Source organism: Lonchura striata, chromosome 2, assembly GCF_050655825.1.
Source record: "Lonchura striata isolate lonStrDom1 chromosome 2, ASM5065582v1, whole genome shotgun sequence".
NCBI classification, from domain to species: domain Eukaryota; kingdom Metazoa; phylum Chordata; class Aves; order Passeriformes; family Estrildidae; genus Lonchura; species Lonchura striata.
The window spans coordinates 35,099,076-35,124,176 of record NC_140704.1 but is presented as its reverse complement, the minus strand read 5'-3'; the positions used below and the strand labels follow the sequence as shown (position 1 = coordinate 35,124,176).

General features: G+C 40.9%; 2 protein-coding genes across 11 annotated transcripts in view; one reads left to right on the top strand and one right to left on the bottom strand.

Annotated features, from left to right (window-relative positions):
* SCRN1 (secernin 1) overlaps positions 1-9,778 on the top strand; it is a 36,711-nt gene extending 26,933 nt beyond the window's left edge. For all 4 annotated transcript variants that reach the window (XM_021538176.4, XM_085568637.1, XM_085568628.1 and 1 more), the window contains 6 exons: positions 135-337; positions 3,207-3,401; positions 4,980-5,145; positions 6,956-7,136; positions 9,071-9,230; positions 9,469-9,778. In XM_021538176.4, coding sequence (XP_021393851.1) covers positions 135-337; positions 3,207-3,401; positions 4,980-5,145; positions 6,956-7,136; positions 9,071-9,229 — 904 coding nt within the window. In that variant the 3' untranslated portion in view covers position 9,230; positions 9,469-9,778. The remainder of the gene's footprint in view (positions 1-134; positions 338-3,206; positions 3,402-4,979; positions 5,146-6,955; positions 7,137-9,070; positions 9,231-9,468) is intronic.
* Positions 9,779-11,830: 2,052 nt separating this feature from the next.
* Positions 11,831-25,101, bottom strand: part of WIPF3 (WAS/WASL interacting protein family member 3) — a 39,138-nt gene continuing 25,867 nt past the window's right edge. For 4 of the 7 annotated variants that reach the window (XM_031503864.3, XM_031503866.3, XM_085568612.1 and 1 more), the window contains 5 exons: positions 21,738-21,870; positions 20,995-21,123; positions 18,786-19,496; positions 17,015-17,161; positions 15,314-16,285 (listed from right to left, as the gene is read on the bottom strand). In XM_031503864.3, coding sequence (XP_031359724.3) covers positions 16,137-16,285; positions 17,015-17,161; positions 18,786-19,496; positions 20,995-21,123; positions 21,738-21,870 — 1,269 coding nt within the window. In that variant the 3' untranslated portion in view covers positions 15,314-16,136. The other 3 variants (XM_021538059.4, XM_085568623.1, XM_085568592.1) reach the window with 3 other exon arrangements.

Here is a 25,101-nt window from a genome sequence, read left to right as displayed (position 1 = left end):
AAGAACTCATATTAGGCATACCAGGCACTTCAATATTTTAAATTCAGATGAGTGCTGGCGTTTAAAAATAATAACTTAAGGAGATCTTACTGTATCATTCCTCTCTGATTCTTTGTTTTACTCTTTTCTTGTAGACTTGGCTTAGAAAGGGGTGCAACAGCTAAAGAAGCATTGGATGTAATAGTTGCTCTGTTGGAAGAGCATGGACAAGGTGGAAATTATTATGAAGATGGGAGTTCATGCCATACTTTCCAAAGTGCGTTTTTGATTGTGGACAGAAATGAAGCCTGGATACTGGAGACTTCTGGAAAGTATTGGGCAGCTGAAAAAATCACAGGTTAGTTTAGAACTCACTGCAAATCCTATTAAAAATAGCTGTAAAGAGTGGTCTTGGAAGAATTGGTCTTAAAGTGAGTTTAAATAATTGACTAATGAATGCAAGTGTTTGATTAAATCACCGATTTTAGTTTTCTATATTTGTACTACTTTGGCTTTTTTCCATGTGTTGATTTGCATTCGCTGATGTGATTTAGCATTTTCTGTGAAGATGGAGATTGTTGCCTTTATGCATAAACTATGTAATAATCATAATTTTTATATTTGATAGGTGTATTTTCCCAGATTTGTTTTCTGTTTGGAAATGTCAGATGGTTTTTTTTGATGGCGTTAATGCCCAAATTATTATTTACAGATCCAAAATATTGGAGGAAAGGATAATGCTGATAGTTTTGACAAAAGGGCTTTTTTTCAGATGATAAATTGAATGGGTTGCTGGTGGTGGTTCCTTTACTGAAATAGATATATTCCCTTCATATCCCTGTTTTTTTTAATGATAGTGCAAAACAATAATTTTCTGCTGTTTAAACTTGTAAATAGTTTCTTTTTCTGTACGTGTGAAGCCAGAGCTGCCAAACTAACTTCTAGAATTCCCTGGCTTAGTGGATGAATTTATTTAAAACTTTTCCAGCATATATGGGCTGCCTTCATGTTATATGATTGTTTAAGGCCTGTATTTAATCTATTCTCATCTTGATTTTGAAGGGATTTTTTTTTATTTTCATAAGAGAAGAGCATTTTAAAATATACTCATGCTTGAATGAAGTGAAAATTCAGTGTTCAAGAGGAGTTTTTTCATCCATGACTTGAGCTATGACAGATCCATTCAATTCTCTCCTCCTTTCTCCCTAAATGAAAGGTAGGAGATAGCAGATATGGGGAGGAGCAAAGAAATATCACCAGGCTGTGCAATGCTGTGTGATGGCCTGCTGTCAGTCCCTGCCACCAAACAGGAACCAGTAACCTTCACAGAGGTGGTCTTTTCCCAAGTAAAGCTTGCATTTTAAGGATACCTACAGGTTATCTGGCATGAATAGGTACCAAACATAGAGGAGAGAAGAGTGAAAATACTGTCCTGATGAAATCCCAGTTCTGGCAAGCAGCTGATTCCTGGCATTATGCAGTGACAGCCTGCCTTCTTCTCTTGACCTGCCTGACTGATATTTGAAGAACAGTGGGTTTTATGTAGCAGTTTTAGCTGCATCAGCAATATATAACCTTCATGTCCTTCCTCCCTTCAGATGAAGGCAAATAAACTGTTGCCCCCATCTGATGCTTGCAGCTTTTTGAAATGATTCTACTGCTCTATTCTGGTTTCTACCAGCACATTGCTCTTCAGGAGGTCCCTGTGAGCTGCAGATAAGTAGTTTCCACCTCCTGCAGCCCTGCAGGAGAGGCTGCTGGCTATGTAAGAACTCTCTATTTCATACTTTGTTCAGAGGGCTCTTTTCTGCCACCAAAAGTGTGCCTCTTAAGCTTTCAAATGAATGCACAAATGCTGTTAAAATGTGGAAAATGTGCCATTCCCCAGTGTGAAGGCATATTTTTTCCTGACTATCGTCAGAGTTCTAATATTACTGCTGCAGGACTGTAAAGCTTTTAGTGAGTGTTTATTAAGCAACTCTCAGACAATAATTTGAGAATTAGTATTTCAAAGTCCTTTCTATTAATGTTCCTAAGTATCAGTGGAAAAATTTATTTGGTTGATATTTTTTTTTTTTTTGGTGGTGGATCAAACTCATGAAATATTATTTTGCATGAGTTGATAAATGTAATACTTAAAGAGCTCTTAAAGAATGGGTTGCCTAGCTGAACACAAATACAAATATCCTCATCAATCAATAAAATTCCTTGAAAAGTATGCTGTTTGAAAGGGTGAATCAGAATATGCTGCCAGTGACCCTCATGTAAATCAGAATTGGATTACAGGGACTTTTTTGCAGAATGATGCACAGAATTTCCTGAAGTTGTTACCCATTATTTAAATTGCATGCATGGGGCATTACAAAAGCAAGCTTACTTTTTTGGAAGGCAGTATTAAAAACTTCCAAAACTATTGCTTTTGTTTCTGTCTAAGAAATTATTTGTGCCAAATTCCAGAATCTGTGTTTATTTTAGTTTGTAGTTTTACTTTATCAGCTCTTTCTCTGGCTTCCAATAAGTTTGCTTTATTCTCTGAGGAATATCTGCAGCAACCACTGCCATGCTGTGGATATATGGTTATAAGCACTGCAGTAGTTTTGATAAAAGGAACTTAAAAAAAGTTCAGTATTCTTTGGAGGCTACTTACACATTCTTTATACTTCATGCCATTTTAAAATTTAAGATAAAAGAATTGTAATTTGAACCTATCTTGCAGCCTACAGTGAAACTGTTTCTCAGCTGGGAAGCTTAAAACAATTGTAATGATTTTAAAAACATTTTCTAAATTCTTAATTTTCAAGGGCAAGGAAGGTTCATTAAATGCAGCTCTGCTGAAATATATTTTGAAATCAAGTCAGATCTCAAGCCTTCTTGTGTCTGTGGAATATGCCATTAGAAAAAAGATTAGGCAGGTGCCTTTGGCATTTGGGTAACACTGTTGCTTTGTGGTCAGAACATGTGAGGTGTGGATTGTGAAGCTGGCATTCTGTCTAAATTTCACAGTGAATCACAGGTGTCAGTGTCTCAGCAGGGCACAGAGGATTGAGCTCTGCAACCTGCAGTGATTGGTAATTCTGTGTATGTGTAATTATATAGTTACGCAGTCATGCCAAATGTACATACTAACCAATGGATTAATTTGTTTCCTAATTGATATGACATTTTCCTTCCAGCTTCTCCCAGAAAAACTGTATTAATGCTCTCTTTTAATATGTGGCTATTTCTAGAGGGAGTGAAATGCATTTGCAATCAGCTTTCATTAACTACAAAAATTGATGCTGAGCATCCTGAACTAAGGAATTATGTGAAAAGTCAAGGCTGGTGGAATGGAGAGTCAGACTTCAATTTTTCTGAAGCGTTTTCTCTTGCTGATGACCATTTAGCCTGTTGTTCTGGCAGAGAGAGCCTAGAAAAGCAAGGTGGTAAGTGTTGAACTATCTTTCTGTGGGGTTTTTAGTCACTGCTGCCTCCTTTTCAGGCATTCTGTCCAGAACTACATGTGACTGAGAACACCTCTACATGTAAACTCTGTAGGAAGGAAGATCAGAACTAAAGACTGTCCCTAAATTTGCCACAATTTAGGAGGAAGCCCTTAATGTCGCCCCCAAGGTTTCAAAACGGGATTACAATTACAAAGTAACTTTCTTCAGTATTCTGATGTGCATTATGTGCCACTGCATCTGTCCTTTCCTGGAATTTTAGTGGCCCTACCTAACACTAAAATTATACTATTAAAAAAAAATGGCCTCACATATCAAAGACTGAGCTCAGTGCAATCTGCCTTTTGGGGAAAATGCAGATTTAACCTTTTGGGGAAAGTTTCAAGAGCATAGTTTAAGGAAGAGCAGTTGCAAACTGAAGTTGCTTTTTCTTTGTTGAGCAGAACAAAGCTACTGGGACAGACATCCTTTGATTTTCTGCAATCAAAGGAGGGGTTTATTTCTAGACCCAGATTTATTACTGACTTCAGTTCACTGCAGCTGGCCAAAATATCTCTGAAATGGACAGCCTGCATCAGTGCATAGCTGACACATATCTTATCTTTCAAGCATGAAAAATAGCACAAATTATTATTTTATAAAAAGCCCTTTACCACAGATGTGAATTTGCTAGACTGTTGGCATTTTCGCATGTTGGTAAATGTTCTGAAGAGTGTAGAGGTGAGATATTTGTTGCACTACAGAGTTCTTGCTAAGGCTGCAGAATTGCAGGGAGTGTGGTTAGTGTCTGAGGCAGATACAGTAATTCTGAAGGGCTATAGGTAAAAGATCTTAATAAATCTGGATTATAGCACTAAAATCCCTGAGGGCCCCTAGAGATAGATGGCTATGGCTGAAAATCTTGCAGGCTGCTGAGTCATTCTGTGTCTCCTGGTGTGTTGAGGCACCTGTGCATGGAGGTTTGAGTCACTGCAGAGCTTGAGAAGGTATGGGGAAGAAGCCTGACCTGCCAAAGGAGCATGTGAGAAAAGCAATGGGGGGGAAGCTGGGGTGAACACAGGCAGAAAACACTGTGAGAACAGAAGATTCTTGTAGATAGGGGTTTGGAGAAAAATCTTAGTGCCTAGGTCTGTTGCTGTAACATTCTGTGACTGCAAGATGATGTTTCAAAATTTCAACTGAGAATGGAAATTGAGAAGTGGAAGATCTCATTCTGCCCTGCTTGGGTAGTGGAAAAAGGATGTTTTAAATAAATAGTCTGTTCATAGTAACTGCTAAAGCAGTATTACAGCCTTCTTCCTGAATATGCACCTTTTTAATAGCATCTCCCCCTACCTGGCAATTGCCATGCCTAATTAATGCTTCTTACCATTCTCATTTACTAGCTAGGCACATTCTTTGTGAATGTTCATTGCTTAAGTAGAAACTGTTAACTGGGATTTGTGACATGCCAATGTCAAGTGTCAGTGGCCATTTTAGGCCAAAGCTTGTTCAGGCTAAAATCCTTACCTGGGCTCCAAGCCATTGAACACTCAGGAATCTTTTTCCCCCTCCATATAGGTGACATTTCTGCACAAGCTATGATTGATGTCCTGCGTGACAAGGATAGTGGTGTCTGTGTGGACTCTGAATCTTTCCTTACTACAGCTAGCATAGTGTCTGTTCTGCCTCAGGACCCTAGTTTTCCCTGTATTCATTACTTCACGGGCACACCAGATCCTTCAAGGTAAGCCACAGCACTGGGGTCCCTGGGGTACAGAGCAGGTGATGGGGTGAAAGGTAACAAACAAGCCCTGCCACCCAAACTGGGAAATATTTCAAGAGCATGTTCTGACCAGAAATGCTCTGTGGCGTGCAATCTGACAGTCCTGTGTTAGCGAGCTTCTAGGGGAAATGCAGTTTAGGGAGGAGCCAGGAATTTCAGTGTAGCTGCTTTCCAGTTGGAAAGCTGTTGAGATTATGAAGTGGGGGTCTTCCCAAGTCACTTCTCTCTAACAGGTAGGTGCAAAACTCCAAAAATGAAGTGTTTTAACTATCAGAGAAGGGTTGTGTACTCTAGGTAGCTTCATATGTCATCAAAACATCTGCAAGTTGTTGGGATCCCAAGAATGTTTTTTATTCGAGGGACAATTTCCAGTTGGTTTACACGGTGTCCTTGCTAGGTGAAAGTAGCTGAGGAGGTTAGGGAACTCATGCCAGATCATCAAAGAACTAATGAATTACCTTGTGTTTTAAACAGAATCCACCTGGGATTCACAGAAATTAAACTAAACCACTTGCAGTTTTTCAGGAGATCTGCCACTTGCATTGAGGTAAAGAGGTTATGGGGAGAAAAAAACGGTGCCCTTGATTGTCACTCCTGTTAGAGGGCTGGTAGTAATCATTAGATTTTACTGAGGGCTGTGGAAGTCTTCCATGCCAAAGGGACTTTCCACCCACCTTGCATTATGCAACTCAAACTTTCATGGTTAAGTGTCAATTTTAAACTTGCTCACCCAAACTTTTCTTTGACTTGATGCAAATTCTTTGTGATAAAAAGGAACAAGGCTTCAAATTATTTTTTGGGATTTTTGTCCTTTTGAAGGTTGAAAACCTGGCGTAAAAGCCTTGTTTTCAACATTTCTTGCTTTATTTGACACTGTAATGCATTAAGAAAGAATTATTTTAAATGCAGGTAGTGAGTCACGTAAATTCTTAGTCAGCAAGGCTTTGTGACAGTGATGGAAAGGGTTACAGCACTGAACCTGCTGACTGTACACAGGCAGTGGTTATTAATTATGTGTTCCAGAAGTCTTCATTTTTGGCAGGTTCTTCATTGCAGAATGCAGGGTGCATTGTTGTTCTGTATCTAAAGAGAAGGAAGGCAGTTGTTCCATGCACTTGCCAAAACCTACTTTCAGCTTCTCAGGAATGAAGATTCTGTATTGATGGTTTTTTTTTATGTTTGTCTCTCTTAGGAGTTTAGATCCAAATTCAGTGTTAAAATACTTTGAGAAGCGTCACAATATTGGTAGCCATGTCTTCTCCCAGCTCTTGAAGTAGAATTCTAAAGTGCTGCTGTTTATATGCAAAATCCTGTGATATTGAGCAAGATATGTAATCTTCCCTGCTTCATGCAAGTGGTTTTTTCTGATTTTCATAAAACTTAAATCTGGAAGGAGGAGGAGAGATGCCAGTGGGAACAGAGGAGAAAAAACTGATGTGAGGCTGAACGTTGAGATTTGTTACAAAAGACTTGGAGGAGAAAATCAGTGCTACTTTTTTAAAGAAGTGGCAGAACTGGCATGAGGACACCAGAGAATCTTATAGGTAAAAGGGGTAATATGTTTTTGCAATAATTGCCAAACCCAGTTCTTTTAAAGCACGCAGATTTGTTTTGCTTGACCAGTACCAGGCTCTAGCTTTACCCATGCCTAGTGTAGATGAATTACCTATGCTGCTCTGTATGTGCTGTTTGAAAATAGCCTGGTGAACATTTCAATAACATATATGAAATCTCTCTTATTACTGCAAGCAGTAATTCTCATTTCTTTCAGGTCCATATTTAAACCCTTTATTTTTGTTGATGATGTAAAATTAGTACCAAAAGTCCAGTCTCCTTCTTTTGGCAATGATGATCCTGCTAAAAAGATACCTCGATTCCAGGAGAAACCAGATCGTAGGCATGAATTGTACAAGGCACATGAATGGGCCCGATCTCTCCTGGAGAACGATCAGGTAAGAGCTGTGGGACTTAGAATTAATGAACTGAAGTCAATGTAGATTCCCAACTCTGTAACTTAATTCAGAGTCACTCAATGAAAAACATTCTCTGAATATTCTTAGAATCCTTGAGAGTTTAGCTTGAAAAATGATGCCCTCTGAAGGACAAACTATTCTACATAGTTTTTGTTATCCTGGGAGTATTGCGCTGTTCCATTACTTTTACAAAATGAAAAGTCAAACTGTTAAATTGATTATCTTGTTCAGTCCCCACTCTGCATGTAGGATTTTTAGTGTTTAGAACACTGGATGCTAATGCAACATGGTATCAGAATTATGTGCTAGGATGAGGGCAGGAGTGTTGTAATTTAAATAATATGATAGATTAAGAACTACATAGTTTGGAAAGGTATTTTTCTTTAAGGAATAATTTGGACATGACAGTTTGGCAAATCTTGCATTTTGCAATTCAATGCATTTGTGTTAATTTTTAACTGAAAATGCCATGTGAGAAGAAAGGACACTTTACAGTGCCATGCAGTACATACCCGAGGGCTGAAAAACTTCCATGGTAAAAACTTAGTGTTGAAGATCTCTTATGCAAATAATTTTGGAATAACTAAAGTCAGGAAAGAGATTATTCTGTATAGCTTTGCCAAATGGTTGAGATACAACTTTTGGTGTCATTGGGCAGGTAGTTCAATAACTTCTCAACATTTGCAATTACAACTACAGCAGTAAACTGGGTAAGTGGTTTTAAGGAAGTGGAACAGAGGCAAAGCTCACCAAGGCACACTTGTCAGGCTTTTATGGGTATTCAAGCAATTTGTGGAAGACCCTCACATAGTTGTGTTGAACTCCCACAGAGGATTTGCTTTTCTACAATTTTCTTCTGTGTGTATTTGCATGGGTCAGAGTCTTGCTATGATCATAACATCATTCAGACCTACCCACTATTGATTAAGGAAGCTATGATAACCTTTGCTAGTACAAACATTATTTAAATGCAGCTGGGGTTAGATTTTTAATTTCTTGGAATGGTGTAATTTAAAATCTGTGGTTTCTGGTAACATTGTTTTAATGTGCAGTTGGCTCTCATATATTTTGCAAGATATTGATTTAGGGAAGACCTGAAAGAGGCATCTTAGCATCTTGTGGACTCTTGCTTGTTAAAGTCCTCACAATGATACCAATAGTTAGTTGCAGTAGAAAAGAAAATGCAGTTTTTTCTATTCAGGCTTCGTGCTATAAAAGCTGCCAATCCTAGAGTCTAAACCTTAGATGAGATGCTCTACTCTTTCTGGACAAAATGCTGAGAAAACTCAGAACCACCACTCATTCTAAATTACTTTCTTTTCCCCTGAAACTCAGTTTTGAAAGCTGCAAGCAAAACAAGCAGCACTTCTCCATTTAAAAAAAAAAAAAAAAAAAAAAAGGTAGTGTTGAAATAACATTTGGATAAAATGAAATTACACCTTTTCCAGGAGTAAATTTTCTAGAAACATAAAGAGTAGTAAGTCATAATGGCACAAAAAACCTCCTTGGGATCTGGAGTCTAAATACTGTTACATGACATATCATTTTAGATCTATCATCATCTTGCAGGTCTTGATATTCTGTTAGTGGGATTACAAGCTTAAGAACTTGCTTTACCTCTATTATATGTACAAACCTTATATAATTTTCCTCTATCCATCTTTGACTCTCTTCCTTTGCTTTAAACTTAGCAACTCCAGTTTGGTTATTTTTCTTAATGCAAAAAATGTCCAGGACTGTGCCTTTTAGTCTTTGGCCATCCAAAAAAACTAATAACAGAAATAGTTTGTACTTAAAAAGTCTTTTTAATTTTTAAAAATATTTGAAAATATCTCTATAACAAAGAGAGAGAGTAAAATGCTTTAATGAGCCTGTTTGCTGCTTAACTGAGTTTGGTTATTTCATGCCTTTAGGATAAAGGCCAGAAACTGATGAGGATTATGTTAGACCTTGAAAAACAAGGTTTAGAAGCAATGGAAGATATCCTTTCTCGTACAGAGATTCTGGATCCAGCTGAAGTAGTGGATCTTTTCTATGACTGTGTTGACACAGAACTAAAGTTCTTCAAATAAAGTAAGCAAACAATTCTTTAGGTACTACTCTACCAGTGAATGTGAAATGTTGGATCCGATTCTGAACCTCCTCCTCTTTTACACTAAGCTGAGGATGTTAAGAATTGGGTTCAAACCCATCTTTCCACCTGCTCAGCTTGTCTCCAAAGTCCCTTTTCCCTATGCTGCATTGCAGGCTATTTTTTTTCAATTTTACTCTTGCTTGGAATTGATTTTCAACAAATTTTATCTCATTTCAGCTACAGTGGCTATTGTTAGCCTTTTCACTGGAAGACTGCAATGTTCTTCAAGCCTTGAAAGAAAGTTCTTCACACTTGTGATTTTGCAGGAAAAAGCATTTCTAGAGGAAAAAATGTTACTTGCTAGCTGTATCCAGTTAACAAATTGCTTTCCTTTGTCCAATCTTGTGGTGTTCCTGTTTGTGTATGTATATAGTGAAAGGAGAAAGTCACTGACTGGTCCAATTACTGTGTGCATGCTGGCTAATTTAGTACAGAATGTTAAAAACATGTATGTTGGGCAACCAATTAAAGTAAAGATTTAACTTCATCAGGCTAATTGCCATATTGTAATTGAAAGCAATCTGGTTTTCCCTCTGTTGCTCAGGACTAGGCTTGCAGCAAAGCTGACTTGCATTTTTCTCTTCTTGCTAATTCATACAGAGTTGAAATCACAGTTTGAGACGGGCAGGAAGGTAAGTCCTGGCTCTTGACCTTGTTGTGCTGGCCTCATATGACTGTATCTGGTTGCAGTAACCCAGCACCTGACATTATGCCTGTACAAATTATCAGAATTCAGTCCCCAAGTTAAGTTCTGCCTTTGCCCTCAGCCAGCTTGTGTTTGTAGTGCACCTGGCTGTTGCTCCAGAACTGAGTATTGAAGTGCAGAGCCAGCCTGGATGCCATAGAGATGTACACATATTGGCTCTTAAGATGCAATTAATAAGATGTCAGATTTATATGCAAGCTACAGATTTGGAATTTTTTAAAGGAATAGATGCCGGACATTGATAAATACCTGGCTGTTCTCCATCTTTCTGCCTTTGTACTGCTGCACAGTTCCTAGTAATCTCTGCTGTGAGACACATGGCTGATGAATCCATTAAGTGCCAGTGAGTTGCTGGTGGGTGTGGCAATCCAAGTGGTTTGGCTTAGAAAGGCTGTCCTATGCTTCCTTACATTAGGTGCAGTGCTGCAGCATGCTTCCCTTCCTCCACGGTCCTACAGGCAGACCTGCTTTTCATTGTATTTTCTTCTTGTGGAAGTGACATAGAGCAAACACTGAGAATTAAACCAGTAAACACTGTGTCCAGTGAAGATGCTTGGTGGGTTTTTTTCCTACAGGAGGTTGAAAGAGGACATCCATGTCTTTAGTAAGTGGAAGTTAACATACAGAGTTAAAATCCTTCACTGTTTGAGAAAGTGGATGGTGAAGAACCACAGGCTTCTGTATTGAGGAAGTAAAAGCTCCTTAGAAAGCAGAAACACCTCAAGTTGAAACTGTAAGAGTTGTGCATCAGGGAAATAGTCATTGCCATATTGGCACACTGCATTCTCAGGATTTTTTAAATGAAATTGTTCCATTCAGATTCATTACTTTAATATTGCCTTATATAACAAATGGCAATTGGACAAGAAAACATGGGGCCTTTTTACTTACAGAAAACAAAGAAGAATATATTTTCTCTTATGGCCTATCTAATAACCTCCCATTCACAATAAAATCCTCCCATGCTGTCTATCACAGCATGTCTATCACATTCCTGAATCTTAAGTATTTTAAAGTGTAGACAACAGGAGAAGGAAATATTCAAGTAGACCCTGAAATTCAGCTGCTCTATATGGTAACCAGAGGAGGGGCTGACTGCAAGAAACACACTTGAATTTCAGAGAATGTTGCAGGGATGAAGCGCTCTGAAAGAGAAGTGTGCTTTTTCCAGCTGCCCATAACTGAAGTAAATGGATTTCCCATGAAATCACATCTCCTGATAGGAGTAGCTGCGTATTTCTGCACAACCAGGGAACAGGAATAAAATGATTGCTCCAGCAAGAGGACAAAAATTAGGATGTACCACTTCTCACAGCTATTTTGCATGTCTTGGATCTCTAATCTTTGAGAGCTGGGAGGGAGGCAAGATTAAAGAAGTGAGTGTTCCTGTTAAAAACATTATATATCTTATTTGCCTGTTTCTTAAGAAAGAAGAAAGCAACACTTGCAATTATCTCATGGGCGTTTATGTCCTTATTTGGAACTGCTTATATGACAGAATGAATAAATTGTTTTGAGCACAGTGATCCAGGTAGTAATTTTCTAATAGTATGTTGATTTTGCTTCAGTTGTATAGTACATTTAAAAACCAAAACCAGCTGTGGTACAGCAGCATGATTGGGTGCAGTCAGTAGAAACCAGAACAACTGCATGGTCTTAATATTTGCAGTGGTCTTCAACGGAGATGGGTCTCAGTGGAAGGACACAGTGGGACTTACGGGATCAGCTGCCTCAGGGTGACAGTGTGATCCTTTGTATCTCCAGATGGTTCAATGGATTTTGAATGACAAATATATGGAAACATTTCAGAAATGCTAACAAATAGGCACAGGATTTCTCATTTCATCCCTGAAAGATGTTGTTTATTTCTGAAATACACAAACTGTAATAAAAAATGGAGTAAAATTTTCTTCTCCTTTATATAACTGCTGGCAGGTAGTCTAGAATTAGTTTTTAAATCCTTAGGAAGGTACTTACTACAGAGTAGTACACACATTTCAGAATAAATGAGAGCCAACAATATGCCACTTTTAATAGTACTATAACAAAATAGTTTTAAAAACAGTATTCAACTTTTCCAGTTGTTTGAGAAGCAATGTAGATGAAGATCCCTGCTTGTTACTACATTCATGCATATTTATCAAGCAACTACAGTAAGTGACACTATTGGTCAAAGCATCACCACTTTTTTTCTTTTCGCATGATGTACAGCAAGTTATTATGATAAATTAGAAAAAGACTAATGTTGCTTTCTTGGAGTCTTGTGGGTGAAGTGCTTCCTACCCCTACACCATCTCACACCATGAATGTGCATGTGTGTTGGAATAGTTACAGTATAACTGAGCTGCTGTAACAACAAAGAGAAAATAGGGATGTAAAGATGCAGTTATCTGTCTTTTCTAAAAAGTTTTGTTCAAAGGCAACATCATGGGGAAAGATCATCAGTGATCTATAACATTATTACACCTCTAACTGAGGGGAATTGATGGCAATTATAAAAATTGATGCCATAACTGTAATAGCCTGGCTGTTAGCACCAGACTTACCCTGGAACAGCAGTATTCTTTTTCAGACTGGTAAATCATGGAAACATTTATATTGGAAAACAACTCTTGAGATCATCTAATCCAACTGTTAACCCAGCACTGCCAAGTCCACCACTAAACCATGTCCCTGTGATGCCTTGTGAAGACTGACCTAGAACAGAGACTAGAGGGAGTTAAAGAATAAAGCAATTATTATTAGAAGGCCTCAATGGACACACCTTGGGCAGTATAAGAGCCCAGCCAGGGTTACACCCAAGATGAACCCAAAAGGGTCACAAAATGAACAACTAGTCATGAGGTCTCTCACTTTTGTAAGTTCTGATCCATTAGCATGTTGGAGTTAATCATCCCATTATAGCTTTAGATTATGAAGTCCCATCCTTGTTTTTCTCTCTTCATTCCACCATTGTTTACGCTCTTGGGCCTGGAATTTGGATCAGTTGTCCTTGGTCCTCAGGACCAAGGGTCCTTTGTCTACCTACTCTATGATGAGAGCTATCCCCTAATATGAAGCTCAGAACTACATGCTAAAGCAGTACAGAATCTGAAAAATGTAAAAGCTAAAACCTGAGGGATCACCTGAGTGCCATATCTACAAGTCTTTTAAATACCTGTAGGTATTAAATGGTGACTTCACCACTTCCCTGAGGAGCCTGTTCCAATGCCTGACAACCTTTTTGGAGAAGATGTTTTTCCTAATATCAAATCTAAAACTCCCCTGGCACAGCTTGAGGGCATGTCTTCTTGTCTGGTGCCTTGTTACTTGAGAGAAATGACTGACCTCCACATTGGTACAGTATCCTTTCAGGTTACAGAGAGCAATAAGGTCCCTTCTGAACCTCAAGCCAGGATGTTGTTGGCCTTCTTGACCACCTGAGCACACACTGGCCCCTGTTCAGCATGTTTAGCCACTGTCAGCCAGCACACCCAGGTCCTTTAGTGTCAGGCAGATTTCCAGCCATTCTGCCCATAGCAGTGCCTTGAGTTGTTGTAACCCAGGTCTAGGAACCCAGAAAAGCTGTAAAAAGAGGAATCAAAGGGTGGTTGGGATTTAAAGGGATGGCTACAGGTCATCTGATCCAACACCCCTGGCCAAGCAGGGTCACCTAGTGCCAGTTGCCGAGGATAAAGTCCAAAGATGGTTTTTGAGAATCTTTAAGGAATGAGATTCTACAAGGTCTGTGGGCAACGTGTTCCAAGGCACAGTCACCTACACAGTCAAAAAGTGTTTCCTGATGTTCTGGTAGCTCTGCTTGTGTTGCAGTTGCCTGTTTGCTCTGGTTCTGTCACTGAGTATCATTGAAAAGAGTCTGGTTCCATCTTTATACCCTCCCTTCAAATATTTATATATATTGGAGAGATCCCCTCTGCGCCTTCTCTTTTCTAGGCTAATCAGTCCCAGCTCTCTCAGCGTTTCCTCATAGGAGAGATGCTCCAGTCCCTTCATCACCTTTGTGGCCTTTTGTAGGACTCTCTTCAGCATGGCCATGTCCTCTTTGCACTGGGGAGCCCAGAATCTGGACACAGCACATGTGGCCACACACCAGATGTGGCCTCACTAGTGCTGAGCAGAGTGGAAGATCATTTCCCTGACACTTCCCTGGTGTCCTCCCAATGCACAAGAATAACGGTAATAAATGCTAGAAATAGACATCTTAGGACCAGATCTAAACATCTGTGATCCAAAAACCTCACCCAAGGTCTGAATATTAAAAGCAGTAGTTCAACGTAGTCTGCTGATAGGTTGTTACTTTTCCTAACCAACTCTGTTTGAGACAACAACCACTTTGGGGGCTGAGTGTTCCACGCAGTGTGTTTTGGACAATGAACCGTCACTGCTAGCGAACAGCAGTAGCTCTAAAATGTAGGTTTTGGACCCCTCATCCGAAGGCTTTGTAATTGCTGGGTAAAGGCAGTCTATTGCAGAAATGATAAATACCCACTGTGCCAGCAGGAAAAGACAGGATGTGTCCTTATGTATGCTCATCACAGCACATGTATTCACACACACCATTTCTTTTTCTTGCTTACAACAGAGGACCTCTGCTTTGGAAAGGTTCTGTCATCTTTGTCAAGTCCATGACCCCCCTACCCAGCTGGGCTTCTTCAGACACTATCCTATAAGGATATGTAATCATTAGGAGGTATGCTCATTAGCAGCCACAGCTCCTTGGCATCTCCTCTTCATGCTTCATGAGAAAAGGATCGTGGGCACATCTCTTCATGAAAGTGACATCCTGCTGCAATCTGAGGCCAGGCAGAATAGAAGTGAGGAAACATAAAAATAGACTAAAGATAACATAATAGTTTGACAGTTCATTGAAAAAATATCTAAATAAGAACTGGAGAATTTTCAGAAATTATGATGGAAGGGGAAAAAAGAACTACAGGCACGTAGCACAAAACATTCTGAGGTAACACTGTCAGCACAATAAGAATGAGAATTGTTTCAGCACTACAAAGATTTTAAACTTTATGCTGCTTTGCTTAAAAAATATTCACCTATATACAGTAATTTAAAAGCCTGTACTAACATTCCTATAGTATGTAGGCCAGTTCAAAAGGTATAACTTATACTGGTTTACAGTTTATAGAAATGTTAATATTGCAGTACTTGTGACTCAAGTACAATCTATCACTGCAACAGGGGCTGTCTTATATATTATCTTGATCTTCTTTCTTAACACTAGTCCAGAGAACATTAGAAGACTCTTCTCATCTCACGTGTGTTCTTAATGGAGGATTTTTAGAGGGATCTGTAAATAGATAGGACAGATTTTAAATAGGTATTTTTGATGCAGTTATATGGCAGGGACATTGCATATATCTGCTACCCCTGATACATACATACATATGTTTACATACATACACACACATATTGCTTGTGCTCTGCAGCCCTTCGGTAAAAATCAGAATATACAGCAGACTATTTAGCCTGAATGAGGCTACTATGAAAATTCATGCTAAGTACCTTAGCATGGAGAAAACAAAAGGTTAATTAAAGGTTGGAGATCTAATAATACAGAAAACTAGGTTTTATAAAAAAGCAGAATATGGGAATGAGATATTTTGGTACTTTCAACTACCCATTTTCAAAACTGAATAGGTGAACTGCTCTTACATCTGTGACCTGATTCGAAGCACTAAGTTAAGAAAGAAGCAAAAAAAATAAAGCAAGGTTCAGCCATTCATCACTTCCTGACAAAGTTCAGGCTCTTTGTTACTCAGGTGTGTAAAACACCATGCATAGGATTTAAATCAAAATACATAATAGAAGACATGGATCAAGTAATCTTTCTCTGTGATTTCACAAGTTAGTAAACAAAAAAATCAAACTCAGTAGCTTCCCAAGTCTGTTTTTACAATATGAGTGTCTTTAACATCACAGGCCTTGTAAATTTAGCAATCTAAAAACACAAGCTGCATGTCCAGCCACATAATTTGTTTTTAGCTAAGACTCTAAAGTAACTAAGTGGTTTTCATTATATCTCTGGTTCCTGTTGCCACTGTGACAAATCCCATTCCTCTCTGTGTGGTGCTAGCAGTCCAGTTATGCTAATGATGGTTCAGTTCTTTATTTTGCATCCCCATTTTTAAACCTCTTGATAATGATCAGATCTTTCCATGTTTACACACTTACCTCTGGGTATCTTGCTGGGATATGTTTTCTGAAATGGTTTGAATTCATCAGGTGGAGGGAAATCTTCCACAGAATGGAAAGTAAATTTAGATTCAAAGTCATCTGTGAAGTTTCAGGGAAATAAACATTAGCTGCTGCTAGAGAGATACTTAAAACAACAACAACAAACAAACCAAACCAAACCAAACCAAACCAAACCAAACCAACAAAATCCCAAAACCCAACAATGTTGCCACAAGTAATTTCAATTTATAATGTTGGCTTTTCTCCTGGAACTGGTAGTGGCTCTTTCTGTATAAACCATTTACTTCTGTGAGCCACCCAAGTTTTTTCTCTTAATTGCAGACATTGCCTGCTATTAAAACTGAAGTTAAGCTTCTGGCTGCTGTTCCAGTTTTCTGCGTTGATAGTATTGTGGTAATAGAGGTATTCATTGGTAGTTTTCGAGACATGTACCTATAAACAAGAATGAATGGCCAATTCATCAGACCACTAAAGTAATTCTTAGTGGTCTTTGCCCTATAGGAGTGAAACCTCTCAATGTCCATGATCTGGTTTGAAGATTAGTAATATAAGCAGACTATGGGAACTCTTCATATTTTTAAGTAACTTTGGAGGTAGTGTGTGCTTTTCTACTGACTGAATTCAAATCCTTTTTGAAAAAGCCCTAATTTTCTATTATTGTGTAAGGTTATATAAAAATGTTTCTGTTATACTACCCTGCTATTGCAAGGACAAAGTCTTGAGTGAGTTTTTGAGGTCTGTGACGCACACAGGCTTCTGTACCAAAATTATTTACTAAGGCCAAGATATTTAATTTAATGATATTACCAATGATGTGCATATTTCCATTTTTAAGTGGTGTGTAGGGGTCATGAGCTGTAGCCCAGGCTGAGACTCCAGACTTGCTTGTAAGTTCAGTTGTTGGGGATCTTGCAGGTGGCTGTGGAGGTGTGACCAGCTTCCCAGCACCAGTTCCTTAAAAAAGCCCCAGGAGACCAACATATAAACATCATCATGACTTAAACCAACAGCAAACTACAAAAAAGTGGAGGGGGTGTAGAAAGAATGCAGTATTTGGAGCAAACATACCCATAGTTGTTGTTTGCCAAGCCTGACCACAGATTTGTAGCATTAAGTATTAAATTAAATCACTACTGGAATTGGCTGGGGCTTTCAATTTCCAGTTCAAGGAAAGTGTGACATTCTGAAATGTGGTTTTGTCCCAGTCTGGAAGGGAAGATTATCCTTCCACTTTCACAAGAACAAGCAAAGGAAATCAACAAAACTTTCCTTCGCTCTTTAAGCAAAGGAAATCAGCAAAACAGCCATACTAGGTGGTATGCATAAAATAAATTTTCCTGACACTTTGGCAGCTATGCAATGGAATTACCATTAGTCTTGTGCATTTAACTGAGGAATTGCAAGGGCCATCAAAGTTTACATCTGGAAGACCTACCACAGGAGTTGTGTGAGGGGGAGGGAGCCCAAGGCCTCCATGTTAGCAGCCTCTCAAAACTCCTTACCCTCCTGCATAACAAGGGACAGGTAGGGCAATTTTATGGAAAACACACAAATTGAACTACCATGAGAAATGGGCATCTAGACATAGTAACAGTTAATATGAGAGTTCTGAGCAGCATTAATCACCATAATGCACCTGATCTGCTGTACTTACACAGCCTTTCCCCTGGCTCTCAAAGGGGAAATCTTTCTCCTGACATGTGGCTGGTAAAATACAGGGTACAGAACATTTGCAGATGTTCCCTGTTAAGTAGCTGTCTCCATTTCTCAAACCCACACAAATCTAGGCTCATCTTTTTTATTATCTTCATTACATTAGAGGAGTCTAACAAAATTTCCTTTTATCATCTACTCAAGGAAATACTGGATAATACTGCACTTCCCAAGTAGTTGGAGAAATCTTTGGCCCAACCACCTTGATCACAGGAGGCACTGGCTGCTCCTCTTTGTTGAACAGCAGAGGGCTGCAGCCAGATTTGCTGCTGCTCACCTATAGCTGGTAGCTGCCCCATCTCTGTTTCATTATGTTCTCTAGCACTTCCCAGCTGTTGCCCATATTGCTGCTGCATAGGCACAGCTGTAGAGGGGTGTCCCAGGCAGGCTGGCACATGAGCAGCTGCTGACCTGGCAGACACCGTGGTGTGCAGTCTGCTCCCCCACCTGAGCCTGTCAGTACCACCCACTGCACTGCTGGAGACACACCGATGCCAACACAAAAGCAAGAAGCAGCCCAGTGGTCCTAAGACTTTGTCTTCACTGATCAGCACGTCGCTTCCAAGAGTGGCAGCTTAAACGATAAGGCGTGTGTGCCCAGTGCAAAGAATTGCCTGGCATCTCAAAAAGCCGGATGTTTTGGGAGATCATCGTGAGCCGGGCAACCTATGGGTATTCTTCCCATGTGTGCTTTCATCCCTGCCCCTCCACGCTCTCCAGCCACCAGTGCAATAAAACCCTTTGGGTTGGAAGGCAGCCTTGAAGTCATCTTCAAGGTCCTGTTCCAACCCAAATCATGCTATGATTTTCCCCGCTAGCCGAAGGGAGGGAAAACCCTCCTCCTTCCTTCGGAGGTGCCTCTCACCTGCGCCTCGGCCGGGTCTCTTCTTCCTGGTCTCCCCCACGGCTGCGGGCTGAGGGGGGCCGGGGGTGGGTGGCAGCGGCAGCGACTGGATGTTGCTTGGCTTATGGAACTGCGACAGCAAGTGCGGAGACTTGGGGGGCAGCGGAGGGGGCACGTCGGCGCCGCAGGAGGCCGGGGAGGGGGGAAAGGGGAGCCGGCTCGGGGCCGGGGGCTGGGCGTGCGGCGGCGGCGGCGGCGGGGGCAGGGGACAGTCCCTTCCTTCGGCCGGAGCGGCGGCCGCGGGGGCCTCGGCCGCCCGGGCCGGGTGCCCGCAGGGGGGCACGGGGGGCAGCGGAGGAGGAGGAGGGGGCGGCGGGGCGCCTGCCTGAGGCTGGGCGGGTCTGTCGGCCTGAGCGGGAGGGAGCGGGGCCGGGGCAGCGGCGCCGGCGGCCCCCGCCTTGGCAGGGCGGTCGTTGGGAGGGGGCACGGCGGGAGGAGGAGGGAAGGTGAGGGAAGGCTTGCTGGCAGCGGGGGGCGGGGGAGGCGGCGCGGGCAGGCTGGGCCGGCCGGGGCCCGCTCCCGCTGCTGCTCGGGAGGAGCCGGGACCCTCCGGGGGCACAGCTGCCCTCGGGCCCTCGGGGCTGCTGCTCGCCTTGGCGGCGCCGCTGCTGGGCGGGGCGCAGGCTCTGGGGGATGCGGCGCGGCCTCCGGAGAGCTGCCCAGCGGGCCTCCCTGTTGGAAACCAGATACCGCAAGTTACACACCGGGACTGTGTTCCCGTGCCTCCGACCGAACAGCGATAAAGGCAAGCTCTTCACCTTCCCCTCCCTAGTGGATACCCGGAAGGATCAAACTCATTCACCCCAGCTGCCCACGCTGTAATGGGGCTTAGGAGATGATGCATTCCAGTGGGCACCAGGGACTCTGCTTAGTTATGTGACGACCTGCTGGGAGACCCTGCTCCCCTCCCTGCTCCTCAGCTTCTGCAGAAAGAAACCGCTTCAGGAGAAGGAACTCTTCCGCAGAGTTTGGGGCCCTCCACACCAGCCTCATTTTGCCTGGTACAGCCTGCTGGGCATCGAGAGTCCTGGCGAAAAGTACGCAAGCAGTTCGGTGCACATCAACTGGCATCCTTCAAGCTAAATACTTGCTTAGGATCAAAAAAATCACACAAATGTTACAGAAACCTCAATTCCATGGATAAAAACCAAGTTTTTAAAAGTAATGCCTCCAAGGCTCTTTGGAAGGCACAGATTCTGGTATTTCCTTTTTAACAGAAAATGCCTGAAGACTCTTGAACTTACAAAAAGTCTTTTCCTGAGTAAATGTCAAGGATTTATCACAAAGCAAGATGTCAAAAAAAGACATCTCATTCAACACTCACACAGTCTGATAGGCATGACCATTGTTTAAACAGCAACTCGAAGTAGTCACTGCCACTGAAGCTATGTCAAAAGCCTCACCACATACAGTGCTGTGCATCTTTGGCTTGCCTTTTGGGAGCAAAAAACCTTCAGGTAGAGCCAAATTCTGTCTTTCCTTACAAAAACATACTTTTCTCTATACTGCCTGAGCAGGCACCAGCTGCTCAACAAAGCCAGAGGTCATTTCTATGACTATAAAAGTCATCCCTAATTGATAGTGGCACTTCTTGAGGTGAAAGCAGCAGTGGGGCTCCCCATGTGCCTTCCTCCTGTCATTGTGAAGCAACAATACCCTTATTTTTCAGATCAGTAAATTACCTTGCTGGATCAAAGCTATACTCATAAAATCCAGAGAGCAAAAATCTTAAATATTAATCTTTAAAGTAATACCCAAGACTGTAATAGCATAGAAATACACATTAGTGGAGGGAAGGAATATGACTTTGCCATTTGTGCTGAAACTGATAAACTCAGATTTCAACATTGTATTCAAGACACGATTAAAAGTTTTCATTAAAATAATGTAAAAACCTCAGCTAAAGAGATCTGTTTAATCTCTTTCTTACCAAGTGTGGAGATAACATTTTATTTACATTTTAAGGAATAAAGCACCTGAGATCTAGAAAGGTGGCTCCAATCACATTATTTATTGAGCACTCCATGGTCACACGATAAACTAAGCATTCAGAAAAAAAAATAACCAACAAAAACCCAATAAAAATCAATCAGTAAAGCTAATCTCAAAGTACTTTTCATCCCAAATTTCTGCCCACCCAGCTTTGCTTTCATACAAATGAAGCCATTACCTGTCATGTCCCTCTGGCCTGCTGGTCTGAGAACAGGAAAGCCACCAGCAAATAAACCTCCCAGAGGCTGCTGAGAGCCACCTTTATTAACAGCTGGGTTACCTCCATCTCTGTTAGCTCCTTTGGGTTCTGTTAAAAAGAATGAAAAACGCAGGGTATATCAGAAAATAATTTCATCTTTGCCATGAGACTCCTAAGGCTTGGTGGCAGCAAACAGCCAAGACCAAATGTTTCCCTGTACTGTTACGCAGGAACTGCCATCCCTCTCTGACCTGTACCTTGGAGCACAGCACCCTCTGGTGCTCTTCAACCTCATGCAAATCGTGACACCAAGAAGTAGCTATGTTAGGCCTAATACTGAATTTATGCCTCCAGAATTTTTCAGCAATTTTTTGGTCTTTAAATCTACTAAAGAACAGTTCTTCTGCTACAACAAACAATTCCCACCTAATTATTTTATTGAAATGCTCACAAGGAATGGAACAAGGGCACACATAACAAGGAATGCCTGTTACGGTGATAACTATTTGGACACTTACCGTGAAGTGTTAACAGTCATTGATCTCAGAGCAGGATGCACTTTTAGAAAGTGTTCCCTCCCCGCATCCTAAAGCCATACAATGATGCAGATTTTTGCTGACCTTCAAACCTGCCCTTCAATGTGAAACTGTCCATCTGACCTCCACCCACACCCGAGGCTTCAGCAAGCTCCCCCAGGGCCTTGCTGAGGAGCACACGCTCACTTTCAATCTGTGGTGCGCTGCGGTCGTTGATTTGGGTCACTTTCCTTAGGCGAGTTCCCTGCTGGATATCAGCCAAGAGTGCGTTTCGTGCTTTCTGGTCTTCCTTTCGCAATTTTGGTATCTCTGAGCTTGCCTGTGGACAGTAAGAGCTTTAGATGGGGGGTACAGACAAAAATGCACATGTAGAATATACAGGCAAACATGGGATAGAAGATTTGAAATAAGCCCTTCCTGGCAGCTGTTACTCTCAAGCCTTTGAGTCGAATCAACAGGAACATTTGGTTGTGCAGGAGGCAGGAAAGGTGAAAATTTAAATATAACACAAAACTAATACTAGTAGGGCTAATGCTGTTGAAAGCAAATTAGGAGGGATACTTAAATGAAATGTGACCTCATTTGGCCCTTTATGGCCTCTGTCCTATAACTCCAGCTCCAGCTTCCTCTTTCAGCTCTTATCATAATATTTACAATGCTTCACATCAAAATTTTATGTCAAATTATAAAAAATATCTGGTTTATCACTTTTCTTAGGAAAAGAGATAGATAGATGCATGCTGCACTTATATTTGAATGTGATTATTAACTTATTTAGATTGCTTTTCTGTAATGGAGATTAACACCAGTTTAAGTAGAATGCCTTTAGAATAATAGAATTATATTTTAGTAACGTTTCTATCCTAACCAAGCTTGCTAAATATAAAGTCAAGTAGCAGTTAAAAGTTTTTTAATAAAACAAAGAAAATTTATTCTTTATTCTTATTTCTTCAAATTTATTGTTATATATATTAAAAAAATCTTTTAAAAAATTGGGTGCTTCACTTTTTAAAAGCATAATAAACAGCAAAGCTGTTATTCCTAAACCTATTGTGATTAACAGAGCAATCTAATAGAGGAGAATCTTCTCATCAGAGAAGCAATATTCTGCTTGCTTCCAAAATTCCCAGAGGTTAGCTAATTCCCTAAAGAGAACGAGTACCAGAAATGTTTCCATAGCCCTTAATTTTAGCATCATAGTTGTAATAAAGCTGAACAATACCGTCACACTTGAAAAAACCCCCAAAACCAACCCAGCTTGGTAATGGCATTCTGAAAGCAAAACAGAAACTTGGAAACACTCAACCAGCTGCTGAACTAATAACGTGTCTAGCTGGCTAATCCCAAGTGAAGAATTCTATCAGTACGATATCATTCGTGGTTATTTTCGTGCTTGCTGAAGAACCCAAACCGCAGCCAGCGGGATTTGCTACGGCCCGCTAGATGGAGCTCCAGACCGCCAACGCCGCCGCATTCCCGAGCCCTGATGTAAAAACTCGGAATTACAACCTGCTGATATGTAACCACGTGTTATTTTAAAGTGTTAGGAAAAGCCCCACTGTGTTACATTTTCCTCGTTTGAAACAGCGCTGCCTGCCCTCGTACTTGCAGAGCGGGGAGTCCCATTGGCCATTACAAGGCCCCAGAAGAGCAGCCTCTTCAGCGGTGTTAGACCTTGTACCAGCCACAAACCATTTCCACTCCCCTTCTCTGGAAGCTGACAGTACTTACTGTGAAAAATGGAAATACCATAACTGGAACAAAGGTGATTCCCTTCCTCACAAAAGCTCTTTACCAGTATCTTCAACTTCTTGTCTCTCTACTCCCACTAATGACTTTGCTGGAGCAGGACAAGCAGGATCTAGAGGGATCTGATCAAGAACTGTGTTTAAAATTAGATCCAGCAGCTGTCTTTCATTTCCGGGTTCAAGTGACCATATATTATGTCAGCTGTCCACTTCAGCTCCCATTCTACTCCTCTGGGCAGACAGACTATTGAATATAAAGTCTTGATATCTAGACAGCTATTAGGCTAAAATAGCTCACTTGTGGCAACTTGTGGCAAGTGACCCATGACTTGATATCAGTGTAACACAAGCAAGACAAAAATTTGTGGCTTAAAAGAGCAGGAAGAGTTCTGCCATTCCATAATGCAGCATAACAAGCTGCCTCTCTCTTACAGCAGATTCTCTTATTCCAAGCATAACTCCATCCCATGCCCCAGCTGTTTCTTCTTCCTCTTCATGTATGTAAGAGATTCAATCTTCCGTGCCCAGCCTGGTGGACTCGGATGATTGATTAGCTGCTAAGTAGCTTGATATGGATTCTCTTTTTCCATTACAAAGTCAAGATGGTCTGGGGTGTAGTGTTGCCTGGTTGCACAGCAGTCAGAGCTCCTTTGGATTTCTTGTTTGCTGCCTGCACTCCCAAGGCCAGTAATAATCCTTGCCAAGAATCATTTCACCAGGTAAGTATCTCACCATCTACTGGTGTCCAGCATTTGCAAATTCCTGGATTTACCATATTGTTTTTTGACACAACCTTCCTTTCTTTGATGAAGAAATAAATCTTGGATTCACACTCATGCTGTGCTTGCAATCCGTAGCACAGGCACAGATAACAAACATGCAAGTTCTGCATCAAGAGGAAAACAAAGAGGAACTCTTATGGCTGTTAAATCTTCAGCCCTGATCACATGCAATAGTGTTTCAGCACAAAGACAAATACATTTTAAGTCACAGGGGGAAAACAGGTGCAAGACAAAAGATGCAATTCTTAGGCTACTTTCTACCCCACCATCTGCAGGGCAGCCTCATTTATTTACAAAAAGAGAAACAGCTCAGTATTTCAATGAAAATCAGAAGGGAAGTGGAGAAGAATGCAAAGATCATTTGTTTTATCAGATGCCAGAGCTGCCTCAGGTAACACAGAGTGAAATTAAATTCCATACTTTATTTACAGGAATTGGTAAGGGAACAGTGGGTTCTCATTACCTTAGCAACCACTAGGTTATTCTGCTACTATTTCTGCTACTATTTTAGACACAATGAATGTCACGTTCAGTACATACTTAGAAACTAGAAGAATGGAACAAACCATGCATGTAAATAGCCTGAACATAAGAATTACTTCCTTTTCCTCTCACCCAGCTCCACCATGTTTTGTCTTCAGTGTCTGAAATTACACACTCAACTATGATATGCAGTAGAGGACTAATGTTTAGGCTATCTGTCAGGTCTTCAAAATACCTGTAAATAGAAAAATTCCTTCAGATCATATTTTTTAAAGTGATGTTTCAGACTGTAAATCATCAATGTTGGAAATAAGCATTTCAGAATTTGAAGCTGGTAACTTAGACTAGTGGAAATATGAATGAGGACACCATGAATATACGAGATCTAAATCACTGCAGCTTGAGTCCATTTGAAAAGAACAACAAACCAGAACATGTTTCCTCACTGCTGACATGGAGGGGGGAAAGGAGAAAGAAAACACACAATAAAATGCAAAATATAAAAACATCAAATGTAAAACTGAAAGTGACTGGATT